Source organism: Platichthys flesus, chromosome 15 (genome assembly GCF_949316205.1).
Source record: "Platichthys flesus chromosome 15, fPlaFle2.1, whole genome shotgun sequence".
Taxonomy (NCBI): Eukaryota; Metazoa; Chordata; class Actinopteri; order Pleuronectiformes; family Pleuronectidae; genus Platichthys; species Platichthys flesus.
In genome coordinates this window covers 5,186,282-5,205,992 of record NC_084959.1, presented here as the reverse complement: position 1 = coordinate 5,205,992, position 19,711 = coordinate 5,186,282, and the positions used below count along the sequence as shown (strand labels likewise).

General features: G+C 44.4%; 1 protein-coding gene across 1 annotated transcript; it reads right to left on the bottom strand.

The window, feature by feature from the left end:
• Positions 1 to 201: 201 nt before the first annotated feature.
• trpc4a (transient receptor potential cation channel, subfamily C, member 4a) lies at positions 202 to 19,505 on the bottom strand. Its single transcript, XM_062406518.1, has 15 exons — positions 19,347 to 19,505; positions 17,856 to 18,060; positions 16,691 to 16,725; positions 14,438 to 14,554; positions 14,100 to 14,276; positions 13,374 to 13,574; positions 5,176 to 5,521; positions 4,156 to 4,295; positions 3,872 to 4,072; positions 3,660 to 3,781; positions 3,186 to 3,381; positions 2,903 to 3,097; positions 2,589 to 2,630; positions 2,178 to 2,267; positions 202 to 1,721 (listed from the first exon to the last, which is right to left on the bottom strand). The coding sequence occupies exons 1-15, from the start codon at positions 19,503 to 19,505 to the stop codon at positions 1,131 to 1,133; spliced, it is 2,817 nt and encodes a 938-aa protein (XP_062262502.1). The 3' UTR covers positions 202 to 1,130.
• Positions 19,506 to 19,711: the final 206 nt, after the last annotated feature.

The window sequence follows — 19,711 nt, the reverse complement described above, 5'->3', positions numbered from 1 at the left end:
CGACACACTGACAGCCTTTATAATGGGAAGAAAACACAAACAGGATGTGTTTTGTGATTTGCACTTCAGGGCCACCGTACCTTAAAGAATGAGTAATTAAAAGACAACAAAAGAAGCCGTCTGTCTCGCTCCGGACAGGACAACCTCATGTTTGAAGCAACAAAAAAAAAGGAGAATGAAAAGTGAACTTTTTCGGTTTATTTCGGTTCTGTTTCAGTCTCTAGAACATCCGTCGTACGAACTAACATTACATCTAAAAAAACTTTTTTAAAAACAGCTAACATTTTCAAAAGAACCAGTAGATTTTCTGTAGGAGTGATCAAACATGAATAATGTGTTGCTTTTAATGGTTGATAGCCTGTGTTCATATTGTCATTATCTCCCATTACCCTTCCACCAGCAGCCGACCACATGGACCCCTGTCAAACCCTCGTCCTCGTCTCCCTCCCTGGGATTCTTTGCATAGAAAAACATCGACAGAGTTGTTGCATGGTCAGAGCTCGACACACGGTTCGCCAGAGTAAAGTGTGTAAAGTGCAGAAACAGACAGAATAAGGCAGAGAGTCGGGTGAAGAAGTGAACATATCTATTGCTCCCGTGAGATAAAGGAGGGGAAGAGATGAAGCAGGCGTAGAGATAAACAGGAGAGGAGAAGAGGTAGAGAGAGAGAGGGATGAAGGAGAGAGTGCTCGTACAGTGAATGATGGAGTGGCGGACACATGTTGGGGAAGGGTAAAGGAGAGAGAGAGGAGGTTAAAGAAAACAGGACATCTTCAGTTTCAGGGAATAATTACTTTCTAATCGTCCATAGGGAAGAGATAGGATGAAATGACTTCATCCTGAAATCTAAATCCTCACGACGCTTCATTTACCTTCGCTGCCGATATAACGGCATTTTAAAACTCTGAAACCAAAGGCCTCCCTGAGTCTCCATAGATCAAAGCTTATCACTAGTGTGGTGATTACTGGGAAAGTTCGACTCGTTGCGAGTATCACACACGTTTCCGACCCTTCCTCACTTAAAGCTCACATCGATTGTCAGTCTCACTCCAGTCCATCGTAACGTGGCCTGTTGTAATGTTCCTGTCAAACATCCCTCAGCTACCAGGTCAATGAAGGATCAACAATCATCATTTTTCCTCGTCCAGCTCCGAGCCGTACTTTGAGACCTCGGCATCCTCGATGTCTGCCGCCGTCACCGCAGCCTCCTCCACCATTTCTCCCTGTGAGAACTTTGTCTCCTCCTCTATGTCCGGCTCCTCCTCGGCCCCAGAGTCCCCTGCTTCCTCTGATAAAGAGTACATCTTCCTGGAAATCTCTTCTTCGCCCGATGCGGCTTCGTTGCGGTGGCGTTTCTGGAACAAGCCAAAGTCGCTGATATCTTTGGGGAAGTTCCTCCTCTGGCCTGACTTGTCACCGGGGCTCTCATCAGGCTCCAGGGGCAGGAGTCCGTTCGGCAGACCGTTGAAGGCCCCTGGCAGCCTGGGTGACGCTGTGGAGCTGCCCATCTTGAGGATGGAGGCGGTGATCTTGAATCTGTTGCTTTTGCTTTTGGCCTGGCCGCTCTGAGGGCCGGGGGAAACCTTGAGCGAGGAGTTAGGGTAAGCGAGGCTGGACTCTGCCGAGCTGCCGCTGGCCTTCGCCCCCTGCAGGGCGGGCTTCCCCGTCTTCATCATGCCCATCACCTCGTAACGGAAGCTGGAGATATCTTGTTTCAGCTCCTGAGGGAGCAAAGCAAAGCATGAGCTCCTCCTGGTAAATCAACTAATGCTTTTCATTTAACCATTAGTCCCAATCAATCTCTGCAGGGGGAAACTGTGGAGCGCTGCAGAGAGTATTGATTAATTTTACCTCCGTCAGTACTAAGTGGACAAGGTGTAATCCATAAAATTATTATTATATAATAAAACAACTTTCCTTACAAAGGTTAAAAGAACAATGTAACATTTTAGAGGAAATTACATTTCTTCAAAGATCTAAATCTAAGCACAATAGAGTGGAAACAGGCTGTACACTAAACAGCAATGATTTTAAGTGTACATAGAGAATCTGTTGGTTCTCAGTTACTTATTTACACATGCAGCTCAGGAAGAAGGGAAATATTTGTATTTTAAATATGAGCTGCTCGACTATGTTCCCCAGCTGGTTGTTAACCTTTTTTGTTTCCCTGAACGAACCTTGAAGTTCTCTTCAGTCAGGCCTTCCTCTGTCTTAGCGTCTCTGATCATAGCAGCCACGTAACGTTTCACCAGATTCCTCAGCACCTCCTGAAACAGTGGAGAAAGAAACAGCCATTGAAAACAATGACATTCTTATATTGAAAAAAAGTGCTGTTAGAAAACTTCTGAGTCAAAAATAAGATGACAATAAAGTATTCTAAGCTACAACTCCCATAAGAAGCAGAAGAACCACCCCCTGCAGATGTGGACAAATGGGAAATCCCCGCATGAGTGTAATTGTTTGGCTTATTGTTGCATGAATTTTCTATTGACAGAGACAGAATGGAAGCGGAGAAAAGCAGAAGAGCAGAATGTGTGATCTGTCACAGTCCGTCACACACACGCACACAAACACACACACACACTTACCTGGTATTGATGGTTTATCCTCATATTCTCCGCTGCTCGCCTCTGCAGAGACATCACATGCAAAAACAAAAGTGAGTAAGAATCATTTTGACTCTTTAAGGGCAACAAAGTATTATTTTCTTTATTGATTTTCTCTGTTAATTGATTAATTGATTTGTCTACAAAATGCAGAGTAAAAACTGCCTAAAATTCCAAAGGTAGCATCTTGAAATTGTTTTATCTAATCATCATCACAAATGATGTTTTCCCTCCAACAGACTCTGTTCATTCCATCACTTTGAAATGTTGTTTTAATTGTTTGACGGCCGACTTACTCCGAGAGCTCCAAAGGTGTCAGGCCGCTTGGAGTTGGTCCTCTTGCACACTTGCCTCTTAATCCAACACATGAGGTACAGGAAGGACTTGGGGCTGGGGATGATGTTGAACGGGGCCGGCAGCGTGGCCCCTTCCTCAAAGTAGCTCATCCACAGCTTCGTCCGGGCGAACTTCCACTCGATGTCTGCGTGGTCCTGAAATCCAGTTCAGAGCAGATTCAGAACAGAAAGCAGGTTTGTATTGCATTGTGCTTTCAGCTGTGGTTTGTGTGCGTGTGCTCACAGCGATGTGCTGGTAGGAGTTGTTCATCATGGCGATGAGCATGTTGAGCAGCACCACCAGTGAAATGATGTTGTAGGTTCCAAACATGGTGGCGCCGACAAACTCGGTGAACTGGTGGTCGGCGTCCACGTTGGTGACGTAGAGGCTGATCAGGCCGAAGATCGACCAGAAGAGAGACTGCAGGGTCTCAAACAACCTGCAGGGAAAACACTCCTGTTACTCAAATATCACGTTGAGAAAATCTTTTATCAACTGAAAAAGTTTTCATAAACCTGGAGAAAAAAATCCCTTTACGCTCGTGTTTGTAAAATTCTGCTGAAACATCAGTTTCTCTTGGTAACTGGAGACTTTTCACACATTTACAAAATGTGCTGTTCACAGGCGCACACCTTTCTGCTTCTTCGCCACTCAGTTTCACAACATCACACATCTACACTGAAAACGCAGGCACAGAGGAGACTCATGTGAACTCACGTGGAGAAAGCGTTATTCTGCTCCACACAGCGGATGCCCTTACATTTCCCCTTCTCGTCCGAGGCTTTGGTCTCGTAGTAAAAGTAGAGCTGGTTCAGCCCGTTAGCAAAGGCCAGCAGGACCTGCAGAGAGGCGGGGTTTGCATGAGCCAATCAACGCCTCTCAGTCCTGTTAAATGCTTCATGTTGATGTGAGAGTATTTGCGTGTTTACCAGACAGTAGATGAAGAGGAACTTCAGGATGTCCAGCAGCATCCTCCCCAGGGAGATCTGCAGCGGCCCCAGATGAGAGTTGGCTGTGAACAGGGAGATCAGGCGCAGGGAGCTGAAGATGTTAGCGATGGCAAACACCGCCTCAGCTACGAGCGTCGGGTGCCACATCTCCCACTGGTTCCTGGGTTTACTGCCGCTGTACTGTACCGGGAACACAGTGAGATACAGTGAGGAGGACACATCACACCGGATGGTTCTGCTGCTGTTCAGAGATCAGTCATTACCTTAGTGTAGGCTACAATCTTGAGGGAGATGGTGGCCAGGTATAGAGAGTTCATGACAAAGTCCATCAGGTTCCACCAGTCGTGAACATAGTCCTGGAAACCACCGTCCCACATTTGCTTGATCTCGGCCCAGATGAATCCTAGAAATAGAGATGTTCTCATCATCTGTCAGATCGGAACTTGTTTCTGGCGGCTGCCGTGTGAAAATGTGCAAATCTGCTCATTTTCTGCAGAGACAACTTTAGGTCAGTGGGAGTTGAAGCTTGGATTGGCAGCGAAACGCTTCCCAACTGAATCACCACCACCAACGATCAGAATATGCATTAGAACATTTCTGATTATTCTGAGATCAGGAACAAGAGTCAGCAGATCTGTGAGGCTGAACTTAGACACAAGCTGGGTAGACCACATCCTCTGAAGATTACAGGCCCTGAACTGAGACACTCTGTGTGATTGAAGCTGCAAGCTAACATCAGCGTGCTAACATAACATCCAAATGATTCAGCAAACGTGTTGAAGTTCAACAGGTATGTTTGTAATAGTCATCATCTTAGTTTAAGATGAAAGCAAATATTAGCAGGTTAGCACTAAGTTTAACGTATAAAATGTGGACAGGTACCAAAAGGTGTTATCGATTTTCAAAATGGAGGACAGCGAGCACAGTCACCCGCGAATAAGGTCATGGTTAAAAGTGACAAAATCTTTGGTGACATTTTTATGACCGTGCCGATTCTCAACAGACTCCAACAGAACCATTGGAGTCAAATTTCAAATCATGTCAAATCAGATTCATGTGTAAAGACAGAATCAGAATTCGTACTTAAAAATCCTCTTTTCCTAATTTGAACCCATAGAAATGTTCTGGGTTTGCGACAGCTCTGAATATGATCGCTGAGAAGTAAAGCTTGGTACAGCTGAAACATTTTTTTATTTAAATGTAACTTTAAACAAAGTTGGTGACCAGTCGACCATGGTGTCATTTCCTCACCCACTTCCCCTGTCCTCAGCCACATGACTCACCCAGCACCCAGGGCAGGATCATCCACTCCACGGTGGTGGGCGCCGGGCCCTGCCTGTCCTGCCGGTCCTGCTCTGTGGTGACGATGTGCTGGGAGGCGAGCAGCAGCAGGAAGAGGAAGGTCAGGTAGGACGCCGTGTGGCAGATGAACTTGATGAAAGGCTTGCGGATGAAGAGGCCGTAGCGACTCTTCGGAGCGATGAGGTAGCAGAGAGCGAACCCGGGGTAGAGGAGGCCGATGAAGACGCAGGTGAAGAACTTCCCCGCCCACTGTCGCCGCCTCCAGCCGGGGAACTCGTCGTACCAGCGCGACGCCAACAGCTGCTGGCAGTTCGGCTGAGCTACAAACTGAGAACATAAGACGAGGGAGGAAAGATTAAGACTTTTCATGTTTGATCCACAGAGTTAAAAGCGACCAGAGGGATTCCTCATGTCCTAATGTGAGCTGTGATTGCAGCACGTGAGCCTGCTGGGAGTCAGCCTCCTCAGCCCGAGGCTATTAGACAGTTCTACACAGAACAAAACGCTCTGGTGACTTAGCACCTGCACCAAGTTCCAGGTGAGAGCGTGGGAATAGACTGTGTGGTGATGGTGATGTATCAGAAGGAAATCCGGTAATGGAAGGAAGGGAAGCGAAAAAGAATCCACATGTTGTCGAATGGAGAAGATCATGTTTTCAGACGAGTGCATTGAATTTCCTGTTGATTTTTCCACGAGATAAAAACACAGTTCTCCGGCCTCAGCTGTCTGAGTGGGATTTGAACTTGATCCAAATCAGACCCGACAGAAAGGAATCAAAAGGTTTCAGACGTAAACCAACACATGGGAAAAGGTTTGTCTTCCTCTCTGTTGATTGGCTTGTTTGACGTCTGGCGATGCTGAGGGATTGATACCTTATGTGACTGCAAAAACGAAATTAGAAATAAGAAGATTCTGTCCAAGTTAATGTCGTGTTTGTTTGGTAACGAAGTGCAGGTTTAGAAAAAGACCAGCAAAGCCAAAATATCCACGGAACTGCAGCTGTGTGTCTGCGAAATGGACCAGAGCTAAGTCAACAGCCCGTGGGGATCATCTAGAAGATTCTGATTGTTGATTGTGTTTCGTAAATTGTATAAAAACAATATAACAGTTTGCACATGCAAACATATTTGCAGGAAGACTATGAATCGGAAATGCTTGATTGATCCCCGGGGGAGAAATGTGGTTTTGTTGGAGTCACTCCAGCCAAGAATATAAATATATAGAGACCAAGATATTAACAATACATAGAAAGAGAGACTAAAATAAAAGTTTGTAAATATCCAAGAAGTTGAGTAAGAAGAACAGCAGATGAGAACTGCTATTATGAAAATTCACATATTTTGTAATATCAGAGCCAATGTGTTGACTGGATCCAGCAGCAGCCAATTCAAAATCTCTTCAGCTTGTTACCATGGGTACCACGGAGCTCCCTATGTGCATCGGGGGGGGGGGGGGGGGGGCTGGAGCAGAGTCGCTCATATCTCCATACGGACGAGCGGTGAGGAAGACAATCCCTCTTCTTCATCCAAATGAGAGGAGCAGGGAGACAGAGAGAGCATTAAGATAACGAGGAGGATCAGTGATAAAGCTTCAGATCTCCTCTCTCGCTGACGATGGAAGAATCAAGGGGCAAAGTGAACAGGTTGATACGACTCCTTTGAGGATGAACCGTATTTATAGAGAAAGATTTCTGAGCTTGTTAAGTTGGACCCAAAGTCTGAGGCAGAACCGCGGGTGCAGGATCAGTCTCACAATGAAGTTCTTCCGCCCAGAAAATAATGAAATAAAAATAATCTATAAAAAAAAACCATAGTTAAATGCTACAGCAGCTATAGAGAGATTTATTCCGTCCACTTAATGAGAGCTTTGATCTTTTGATCACAACTCTTCTGTACAGCGGAGGGGGTGGAAGTGAGAGGTGTGTTCATGCACCAGCTTTCATCTGGCCGGGCTGAACATTAAGGTGTAATTAATGACAGTAAACTGTACTTGAGCCTCCTAATCACTGACGTTAATCAGGACCACGCAGTCAACCTCTCAGAGTTAAAAATAGGAAATGCTCTTGTAAAGGGGGAATATGGGATTTTTGTTTATTTTATTTTACAGACAACAGATTTGTTTAATTTTGTTAAGAAAGTGAACCAAATTAAAAACTAGTGACATGCTGGGTCTTCTTATGGAAACTGTGGAGCAGGTTCTGATGAGTGAGAATCACCACCCTGCACCTGTAGGCAATTTATAAGAGTTCTCTACATACACAAGCATTAATGGTAGATAAAAGTGAGAGAGGATAATTATTTTCACTGCGTCACATCTTCTATTATATATAATTTATTTAATTTCATCATCTGAACTTCAATTTATTTATTTATTATAAAAAATACCTCTCCTATCCTAAAACCTTTCTTCCAGTCCTTCACCTTCAACTTCCCTTTGTCACACTTACTTACATTCAGTGGTAGAGTGTGTATGTGCATGTGTGTGTGTGTGTGTGTTTTGATGGCTGCCTCACACAGTTCAGACTGAATCCTTGTGGGTTCTGTTAGGAGAGAAAGTGTCTCTCCACCTCCACTGCCTGTCTCCACAGCAGGAAAGTGTTTGACACTGAGTGAGTGGACAAGTGGGTCCAATCTGTGGCTCTGACAAGACGTTGCCCCCCCACCCGCCCCCCCGCAGCTTCAACGACATGAAGAGTCTGAAACACACACACACACTGACAAAGACACACGGACAAGGACACAACCTGCAGCTGTTAATGTTGCAGGATCTTTGAGCCAATAAACTCTCTCCAAATATTTCACACTTTGAATTATTCAAAAGCACATGATTTATATTTTGGGTCACATGTGGTAGGATCTTCTTTCTAATCATCTGAGCCTGGAAAGGATTTATCGCTTCTGAGAGTATCAGAGTTCCCGATGTGTAAAATCATGATTTGCATTTCAATCAGTGAAGTCCCTCAGTAGAGCTCACACGCCCAGTCGAGCAGTCGCCTTTAATTAGTTAAATTCAATTAAGATGTAATTAAGATTTATGAATTATTCCCAGAGAAACTGGGGAAAAATGTCAATAATGTTAACTAAAGTAATAGAACAAAAACTTCCTGGATTTTTGTCCAGGAAGTTTAATGGAAATCCGCTATCGCATAACCGTGCTGACAAACCAACAAATCAATGGACAGAAGACTAAATATAATATTACACATTGTTTTGCAAGACACACATTGAAGATCTGTCATCTCTCTGTCTGTCTGTCTTAAACAACTGGCTGATTTAAATGTGATTACAGGAGAGACAATCCGATTGAAGCAATAACTTTAATTTAAGAGGACAAAAAGCAAGTATGATATTATTTTATCTGCTCTAAATATAAACAACCAGGTCTCCTTTGAATATTTGAAACCAAACATTGCTGAACATTGGAGACGCTCTTGTGATGACAGGCCAGATACTGTATCGGCTGCAGTTTAGTGCAGCTGATGGCCCTTATTCCCGTGTAGTATGATTTTATCAGCGTTTAATGGAGACACTAAAGTCATCTGAAATACTGAATTGCAGTTTTTATGAGGTATCACAAGGGGGCAACGTCAAACTACAGTGTGTCAAATTAATAGCTTATCCCGTTGGCGCCTTTAAAAATGTAAAATATTAAAGAGAGAGTCTGCTCCAGCTCCCGGCGCGACTCTCCAGGGTGCTCACCTGCCGGGAGCACAAACGAGTGGCAATCCAGTGTGTGAAGCCTCGGATGCTACAGGGGGATAACCAGCTACTTGAAAGTGTTCTGTGCTCCTGATCATATTTATCTGATTTGACCTCCCACTGCATCAAAGCGCCGGCTGCTGCGTTAGCTAAGCTCTTCAGAAAGGAGGCCTGTGGAGATTTCTCTTCAGACCATTTTAAATTGCCTTTGTAAATGCTGGAAGCGCAGCAAGAAAACACACACATGCATCGGGATGAATGCAAAAAAAACACAAATGAGCGCACACATACACACACACAATATGATGAAGAGGAGAAGGGACCAGCGTTTTGTTCCAGTGGGGGTCAACGACAGGCTCCCAATGACTCACTGGAAACAGTCACCATGAAAAAAAATACATTCAGGCTTGAGGTTCAAACCAATTATAAGAGCCCGAGTGTTTGTCTGCTGAATCGGTGAAAGAGATGAGGGGTCATCGCACCACAGACTAAATGTTCTGAAGGTAATGGCGGCTCCCAGGAACAGCCGAGCTCTTCCAGACCAGCTAAGTGTCCACTTGACCCTCGGAGTGCCGCAGGGGCCACGACCCACGTCTGGCTTAAAAGATCATCCGTCACATCTGCACAGAGCCATCGCTGCAACTGCTTCGGTGCGTTCACACCTTCACCACCGTCAGGAGGCTGTGGTAAACAATCGGTTATATCACAGCTGCTCCACGGGGATCAAAACATTTCCAACGCAAATTCTGAATCAAATGCAAAGCAAGTGGAAATATAAGCTGCATGAATCATCTTTTCACCTCACTGGCAGAAACTTGCAATAACAAAGGCATGATGTGATGCCGCTCGAAAAGTGAAGCCAGGGTGTCTCGACTGCCCCCTGGTGGCTGGCTGCAGTAAAGGCCATAAACCCTGCCTACTCCATGTAAGTGGATGAGACATGCAAATTCATTTTTTTTTACCTCAATGGTGGTTTCTTTTATTTGTAGGTATCTTATCACACTGATGTATGATCGGGTGTTAAGTTACCTGGGAAGTTAGATTTTTAATGACTTAGTTGATGCTATAAAAATGGGTTAGGGGGTTCATGAGTGGGCCCGATTGCATTGACATTGGTGCAAAATGGCAGCGTTCATGTCTGGTATATTTATGGCTTCATTTCTTGATGGTGGGAGAAAGTGGAGACGCGTCCTCCAGCTTATACACAGTCTATGGTTTGAGCTTACCCTGGTTTGTGGATCAATAAAGTTTTATCCTAACTTATGCACATGCTAAGACAACAGCTAAGACTGCATTATTAAGTGCTCCACACAAAAACTTTTAATTTAGTCTTCTCTGTATGAAAAAGTAATCTTCCAATGCAGTAAGATTATTAAACTTTTTAATCAAAATAAACTTGTTTCAAGGATTTCCTACATATGAGGATGTGAAGCAATAGAAAAAATAGAGCAGGTTGCTTCTAAAGAACTTTAATAAATGTAATTTGATTTTAGAACCTACTTGAGATAAATTTGATTCATTTCTTCTGTGGCGGATTTCTTCAGAGCAACAGATTTCATTAGGGAGAGATTTTACATCAATCACACAACAACACTCTCTATTAATTACACACACCGACAGAATGATGGTTTCCAGCAACACAACTTTACTTTTAAACGACTGCTAACCAGTCCAGATAACTGGGACATTCATCATGTGGAAAGGGCAGCTGGGTGGGTTGGTCACCACATCATGAGACACTGTCCTCCATCAAAGTGCCGGGGCGATCAATGGGTGTTATAGATAGGATTCAGGAGAAGGGCATGCTGGGACATCAGCTGGATAATTTAAACCCTCCCGGGGAGAGGTTGACGTCTGATGTCTGTACACAATGAAAGATTTACTTTCTTCACAACAACAAAGCGACTGAAGATGATGGCCGTGCTTTCGCCCTCTGCACTCAATTGTTTTCATGTAACTCAACGTGGTCACCTGCTGACCTGTTTCCAACAGCCGAGCTAATGAAGGAGGAAACTGCTGCATAACAAACCAAGACTTCCACAAAAGAGTCCAACCAGACAGAGCTGCCTGCATCAGACAGCAGAACGGAGTAATGTGTCTGCTTCACCTCAGTATTCAGCGGCACAGTTGTGTGTTGGAATATAACTTTAATGCCTCCCTGCTTCCCCGAGGAGCCTTTAAACTCTCCCACAACTCAGTAAATCAACTCAAACCAGGCTCTCCACATTCTGCATTAAACCAGGATCCATGCATCTAGCCATTGCTTTCTATTCTCCGACAGCGCTTACCCGGGCAAATTAATATATGGTGACAAATGTGAAGTGATTGAAGCCATAACTCAAAGGAGCGCATTTCTCTGCCAAGGCCAAATAATCCAACACATGATGGTTTAGTTCTTATAGTAGAAATCCATCATTCCATCATCTACCACTTATCCTGTTGAGGGTCGCAGGGGGAGCTGGAGCCAGAGTGAAGTGTGCACCTTGGAGAGGTCATTACCACAGAGGGACGGTTCAGTCGCCAATCAACCCCAGTATGCATGTGTTTGGACTATGGGAGGAATCCAGAGTGCTCAGAGAGAAACCCAGTATACATGTGAAGAACATACACACTCCACACAGAAAGACCTTGACCCAACAGGGATTCAAACCTTTGAAACCTTCTTTGCTTCCGTGCCTACTACCGCTGTTTAGTATAGAGAAATATAAAAGAAAAATAAATCCTCAATTGGCCTCTCAATTTGCATCGGCAACCAAAAATGTTCTTTCCAGGTCTAAAGCCTCATGCTTGAAGTTTGGTGGAAAACCGTTAAGTAATTTTTTTATAATCCTGCAAACAAATAAATAAAGAAACACAAAAAGAAACCAACAAACAGACACAGGTGTTAACTAGATGCAAATACCTTAATAAAAAAACTTTCCTTGACTCTTCAGTTACAATTATGGTATAATTTAAAGGGAGAATATATCATAATTCAGTCACATCTCTATTGGTCACGTGAGGCACTGAGGGTTTATATCGCAGGAGCACACATTTGATTCCACACTTCATAGGAATGAAAATGCACCTTTAAGCCAGCCCATTTGCATACTCATTGTTCGTGGCTCCCCTCACTGGCAAAGCATTCATCAGCAGCAGAAACAAAAGCATTTAATTACTGGACTGCACAGCTGGATATTTTTCTCGAGTTATCTGGTTTGTACCATTAACAGCATAATTATTCAAATGTGCTTCGATTGCAATTCAGGGCCTGCAAAGCTGCTGAATAAAACAATTTGCTCACTGTAGGAAAATAAAACTGGTCTGTGGAAGTTATCCGTGCCTGATCACTAAATGTTTTCCAAGGGCTGTAAAAATAGATGCGCTGCAAATGTTCCACATTCAGGCGGATTAAAGAGCATAAATGTTTATAGGAGACATTTTTCAGTTTTTGCTTTCCCCTCGTGTGCTATGGAAGTTTTTGGTGAGTTTGAAAGATCTGCAATAAACCATCTTCCAAATCTGTGTGTGTGTGTGTGTGTGTGTGTTTAGATAACAGTAGACATCCCATCCTAATGTACAGCTACACATTTTTATATGAAATCAATTATTACCCGCAGCCCCCCCCCCCCCGTGCCTGTCTATCTGTCATCAGCGTGATTTGCCAAAGTGAAACCAGATCAAATAACAGCGAGAAACAGCCTCTGGCAACATGAGGGAAGACGCTGATGCTAATCTAACATCATTACACTGCATCGTGTTGGCTGGAAGTGACACCTGTGTGTGTTGTTGGCAGCGACAGCTGTGTGTGTTGCTGGCAGTGATACCTGTGTGTGTTGTTGGCAGTCGACCCCAGGCCACACGCAGTGAGCGGGACCTGCGGCATGTGGCCGGGAAATCAACAACAACAAGGAAAAGGAGAGACTAGAGAAATCAAGGAAACAGATTGAAAGAAACAAACGTGGTGTCTTTTATGTTACACATTTTGCAACCATATCTAACTGGGATGACACCCCGGCACCTTTCCCATTACTGCAGCCTCTAAAATGAAGAAGCAAGCCTTTCTGTGTCATTCTTCTTCTGTCCTTCATACACGACAGCATGCACCTGTTTTAATGTCAGATATAATGATAAGATGAGCATATTCACCCCAGAATTTAAACAATACGGTAGAAAGAGTGGAAGTCATCAAGCCCGATAAGCAAACACCAGCCGATATGTGTCTTTCTCACTTGTGTGTATGAAAACTTTTAATTTACAAACTAAACAATACAGAAAACATCATGTTTGGTTGTGTTTTCTTTTTATCTACAGATATTCATAGAACACTAATGGTCAAAGTGGTTACGATGAAGTCATGATTAACTTTATTATAAATAACTTTAAATAGAAAGAAAATACAACCAATCATATATCGGATATATCAGCTTTCAATAATTCATATCCATATGGGCTCTAGAAACGAGTCTGACCAGTGTTGAGGCTCCATAATATGCTTGTACCTCTTTTTGGTAATACTTGATAGCCAGTTTGAGTCTCGCCAGGTCGTTGTTGTTCTCCTCCTCCAACAGGTTCATGTCGTCGCTGTAGTTGAGGATCATCTCCAGCTCCCTGGAGCTCCTGGTCTGGTCCAGCAGGTCCTTGGCAAACTGTTTGCACTGCTGAGACAGCTCCTCATACTCGGATTTGAACTCGTTCTCCACCTGAAAGACACGGGCGGATTGAATGCAGAGCAGAGGGGCCTCTAAACATCAGGGCGTCCTGAAGGAACCTGGCAGCTGAAATCAATACATCAAGGTTAATCTGAAAGTGCAGGTTTTTCTGAGAAGTGGAGTTTCTAAATGAAAGCTGGCCTCTGGCTGTTTTCTGTCAAGAAGCTGCATTAAACTTGTTTACTTATTGAATCCACCACCTCTGCAAACCAGGTGTTTGTCCCTCTTATATATGAAGTATGTATTGAATATAACTAAAAGGCATTTACTATAATTAGTGTCAGATAAGGAGACCAGCAGAGTTAAAGAAGGAGCCTCTGTTTTTAATTATTTCTGTTTTGATTCTGATCTCTAATGGCAACTCAGCTTTACTACAAATTAAATAATACACTTTGTATTTTTGTAATAGAGTAGCTGGACATTTTCTGAACTGTGACATATGTGCATTCATTCCTTCTGATATGAAATCCTGACGCTGTGGCTCCACCACTAGCTGCCCGGCTGCCTCGCCCTCACCTTGCTGAGCTCCTGCAGCTCCCAGCTGAGCCTGAAGGCCGTGAGGAAGGGGTCCTCGCTGGAGAGGGCGATCAGCGAGGGACTGGACAGCGCCCGGTAGATGTTGAGGCGCGAGCGCGAGTGACGCAAGCTGTCCACGTCCGAGCTGGACACGCACTCCACGCAGTTACAGCGCACCTGCAACGACAAACATGGGAAACATCATGGATCAAAGCTGGTCACAAAACTTTGTCTATATCCTCAGCCATTGTTGACATGTTGGATACATGTGGTTTTTAAAGCTGTTGAAATCATCACTGTACAAACAGAGAACCATGAGGAGAACGTGGTTTACCGACCTCATGCGGCTGCGGCATTGAAACGCCCTTCTGCACCAGGAGCTTGATGATTTCATAGTTGTTGGTGTGCGCCGCAAGTATGATGGGAGTGATGTCGGGGGTGAAGTCGGAGAACTGCTTGTCCAATAAGATGGGGGGAACCTGTCGGGGGAGAAAAACAACTTTAATCATATATACTTTGTATGTTAATTAAAGTTGTCTATATGCACCACATTCAATTTTGGATTCAAGCAGTATTGACAGTTTATAGACCTCAGTGCCCCCCCCCCCGCCTTCAGTCAGGTTGAAATGACTTGCTCAGAGCCCAGTGGGCTGTGAGTAATTGGTTTGGTGTTAAACACCGGCGGCTGGAAGACCTCCTGTTCACCTCAGTGCAGTTCGGAGGGGCTCCACACTGAGTGAAGGTAAACTGAATGAGCACGATCAGGAGAGCAGTCATTAGAGGTCGGAGCAGAGAAAGAACCGGTGAGCTATTATCAAAGTGGCGGCAAAAATGTCACCCACGCGGAGGCTTGCGGTAGAGGGTGCATTCATATTTCACACGTTTCCGAGGGAGTCATTATGCTCGGAGAGAAACTCATTCCACCCGGCGCTCTTATCGCCTCCTCCAGCTCGGCCCCCTTGTACTGTTCCCATGTCGCTCAGCGGCAGTACACGGCCGCGGGCGGAGGAATGAGCCGGACCTCTTCTCTTCTTTTAATTGAACGCCTATTATCTGATTCTGTGGCGAGGGAAGCAGGGGAGGGCCGGTCAGAGAGGGGTTCGAGGATAAGAAAGAAAAAAGGTAAGGGCCAATTTAGCAAATAGACGCTAAAGCCTTTGCCGCCCACCAGGGCTGATTAGCACCAGACAGGCTGAAAACAGGTGGAACTAGGGTGGGACTTTACAATTTAACATCAGTGAGAATAAGGACAGTAAGATGTCAGCCAAGCCGCATTCGTCCACACCCACGTAGTCCTGAGGTCTAATAAGAAACCGCAGTGTGGGTGGAGGACATGTGAACGAGAAGGAACTCTCTGTAACTGCACATCCAGGGAATGTAAAAAAAATACCATCTGAAGCTTCAGGGTTATTTAGAAGATGTGCAAAAATGCTTCTCTTTACATTCGTCTATTAGAAGCAGAAATAGTATCAGTGAAGCTCTGGCCCCACTTCAACCACTCAAAGGAACAATGAAGAATTGTCATCTAAAAGAGCCCTGGTTCATTTTGTCAAATTGTTACATCAGCTTTATTTATTCCCGCCCAAAGTCGTTTCATCACGCAGACATCAGTTCCTCGCGTCGTTCACTCGGTGCATCATGGATCAACAAGAAGTGGTCAATGTGGGAGAGTCGTCTTGTTTTGCAGAGGAGGGCGATCTAATAAGCTCTATACTCTGTCCTCTGTGTGGGAGGAGGAGGGGACATCAAATAATCAACATCAAACAGCCGTGGCCTGTGACCGAGGTCGGAGCCGGAGCAGAGGTGGGAAGCGATGATAGTAGCGGAGAAGAGAAACCACATCGTAGCCCACTTGTCCGCATGGTGCACGTGTGTAACTCACATTAGAACAACGCATCCACCGTCAGCCTATTGATTAAAAATGCAACACTATAGCATCTGCAGGGTGTTCAGACTTCACAGTGTGCTTTTGTTTTCACCGTGATCTCGCCCCCTGTTGGTTTCCACCTGTCAGCGCGCGACATCACATACCTTCAGATGAAGCTGCAGTAAAATGGGACACTGTGCGGTTTTGTGTTTTTGAATGACAGTGCGAAAAACAAGCTCAGGTCTTTGCGGGATTCACTGCAGACGTGATAATGCTTCCTTCCCGTCGGGCTCTGTGGTGCAAGTGGGAAGACGAGGGATTCCCTTACATAACGGCCTCCATGTGCATACGGTAGGTGGGCTGCACAGTCACCAAAAAAAACCACTGAGCAAAATGTGCTCTATATAAAAAGACTGGAAGGGATTAAAAAAAGAAACACAAAAGCACCCAGGGGCTCTTTTAATTGAGAAAAAGCGTGAGCTGCAGTGTTTGAACCCCCGACAGATGCATATCTACGCTCAGAGGATAATGCATGAAGCTATTTAAAAGATGCCAAGGTGCTTCATGCCGGAAAACAAACAAGCCTCGACTCGCAAGAATCTTACAGCACATCATTCAAGCTGCCGGCGAAAGGGAAAGACAAACGCACACAGCTCCGGCAAAGCTTGAAATGAATGTAACAACTTCATGGATGACACCGGTAATGGATACGATGCACTTTAACCAGACGGCTTTTTAACACAATCAATGAGCTTCTCTCTCAGGGAGATTTGAGAGCTCCAGAGTGATCTATTTTCACAATCTACTCGTGTGAGAGGAACAGACACTATCTTACCAAGACATTAAGGTAAAGAGGCAATGCAGCGGCTGATAGATGTCACCACTAAGGGAATCGGATCACCGCACATTCTGGGCCTGTGTATCTCGGTCCGCTCCACATTCATTTCACCAACGAGCCGGAGCTATCCACTTTGCTCGTGCTCCATTTTGTGCCTTAATGTGTTTTTCCGCTTTTCCGATCATTTCGATCACAGGACCCGACAGGAAGAGCAACAACATCTCCGCCACAGTTGATCAATGAAGCCAAGAAACATTTGTGCTTTATGGTGCATTACTGCTGATAGGGCGAGGGGACAAAGAAACACGTGTGTGTGTGTGTGTGTGTATGTGTGTGTGTATGTCTGTGTGTACCGAGTGGCTGGTAGATGAAAAGAAAACTCTCCTTGAGTAGAGAGCAATCAGTGCAACGGAGCTGAAATAAATTAGACTGTTTAGTTTGGATTACAGTAATTAAAGCAGTAGAACAGGCTCTTCTCATCAACTAGAAAATGAGATTGGTTTACACCTGAAACTAATCTAGATTCCTTTCAAGACTGAAATATAACATAAATCATTTCTCTTGGTGGACACACTCCAAGTTTTGTTAAGAATGATTTTATTTTCTGAACTTTTTTGAAGAACAAAATGTGCTTGAACGTTTTTTAATTAATATTTTCAAATATATACAATACTCTTTCTTTGTTCAAAGCTCTAGAGCTAAAATGTAACTAGGAATGAATAAAATGTTCACTTTACTGAGTCAGGAATTGTGCGTATGTGTAAATTGTGGCCCCTTTATGGCCCCCAATTCATAAAAATCCTTTATCCGCCCCTGCCTGTGCCTTTTCCAAAAGAAGGACATTTTTGGATGCACCAAATTTCCAATGCAAATCAGAACCACTGGGTGAAAACATAACCTCCTTGGCAGGTGTAAAAATTAAAAGCACTAAAACATGATAATACATCATGGTGGCAAGTGTAAGGAATCTTATCGCTATCGTGGTGTCCCTCAGACCCGTCAGCAGCAGTTAAAGCCCCCGCCCACTCCCTCCTCACCTGCATGCCGCCACTGGGCTTCTTGTGATTCAGCAGCAGCTCCACCGCGCCCACCACCTCCTTGCGGATGGCGTGCAGCAGGGCATCGCCGACGTACACGCTGAAGCTCAGCACGAGCTCGATGATCTCCAGGTTCTCGTTCTCGATGGCGATCAGCAGAGCCGTGCGGCCGAGGGGGTCGATGCAGTTGATGTTGATCTTAAAGTAGATCTCTGCCTCCTGACAAAAAAATAAACAAGGATGTGATTGGAAGTCGGGGTTTGTTTTAAAAGCCGCTCGGGGTTTGTTCAGTGATTAGAAGGGAAATTGCCCTGGCATAGATAACACAATGATTTCTGAAAGAAAACACTTAAACGCCTTTAAAATCTGACTCAGCAGCTCAGAGTATAGTGATTTTTGCTTTCCTGCTTTGTTTGAAAGAGTGATGAACACACAACCTTCTGTTATCAAAAGTAATTGTAGGAGAATCCGACCAATTTAACACAATTTACTGTGTTTATTGGTCTATGGGAGAATTACTAAGGTGAAAAAAGCTATATGAGTCATACTAAGGGGAAGTGGAGCCCACGCCTTATCTCAGCTTGAGGCAGACAGTTCAAGGTTATTTTGTCCTCCTCTAATACACCACATCTGATTCTTCGACAGATTTGTCTGTGGCTGAGGGTGTCAGATATTGACGAGGGAGAATTTTTTTTTAAATGAGTAAGAACTTATCTCCGGTTCTGCTGCATTGAACTCAATCCCGATTATAAAACTGTCCATCATGAGTTGAGGAATGAAATGTCAGATTATTGGAGTGTAGCTTTGATGGTCATCTGGGACTATATGTCCAAGTGTTTTCTACAGCTGTGTATAGATCATCATTTTTAAAATTAACGAGAATATTCAGGATACAGGTGCTCCATCTTGCACTTTTGACACAATTCTAGCCAAAACTATTTACAGCCAAACTTATCAAACAAATGAATACTGAGTTGAGCTACCCAGAATGACAGAAACCATATTTGGAGAAATCTTTGACTTTTCGGTTCGGTCCATGTCCCATCCACTAACATGGAGGAGGCAGTATTTATGACCTACACTGCAGCTGACCAGCAGGTGGTGATCTCTTATCTCTTTTACCACAGCTGTGCATCTTAATGTAAATTCAATCACAAAGCTTCTTTTCTCAGCTGTTTCTTTTCTATTTTTGTTATTTTTGTTTAGCTTGGCTTTACCGCGGTTCAATTTGCATCATTTTCTGTTAACTCAAGGTGAATAAAAGGCCTAAGATGTAATTGGAAGATTCCATTGGCAGATCATAACAGCTGCAGATGTTCCCAGTAAATCTTCCAATATTTTTTATTAAATCAATCCGATAGACAGTAAGGACTTATTATTGTTCCATTTGTCCATCAATAATTTAGTGGTTCACCGGCTGCAATCACTCATTCATTAACCAATCAAATCATCCAAGCTACCATATATTTATACTCTCTCTCTCTCTCTCTCTCTCACACACACACCTCCAGAGCGTGTTTGACACTCGCGTAGTCGCCCTTCTCCACAGCTCCGAGGTAGGCCTTCTCCAGAGGGGACAGCTCCGACTCGGCCCGCACGATTCTCAGCGGGATGCGGTCCCGGTACGAGGAGCTGTCAGTCCGCCGGTAGTAGAGCTGTGACATCTCCCTGGGCTTCAGCTCACCAGCGCACTGCTGACACGGCTACAGCTGCGGCCAGGCAGGGGGGGGGGAGTTCACACTAGAGGGGACAGGGGCAAAGATGTTACAGGGAGAAGGCACCTGCTGTTGGTGGTGAGGATTTTTACAAGAAATAAAGGACGAGTAAGAGAAGAAGGAGGTGAAAGGGTTATACAGACAGAGATGACATT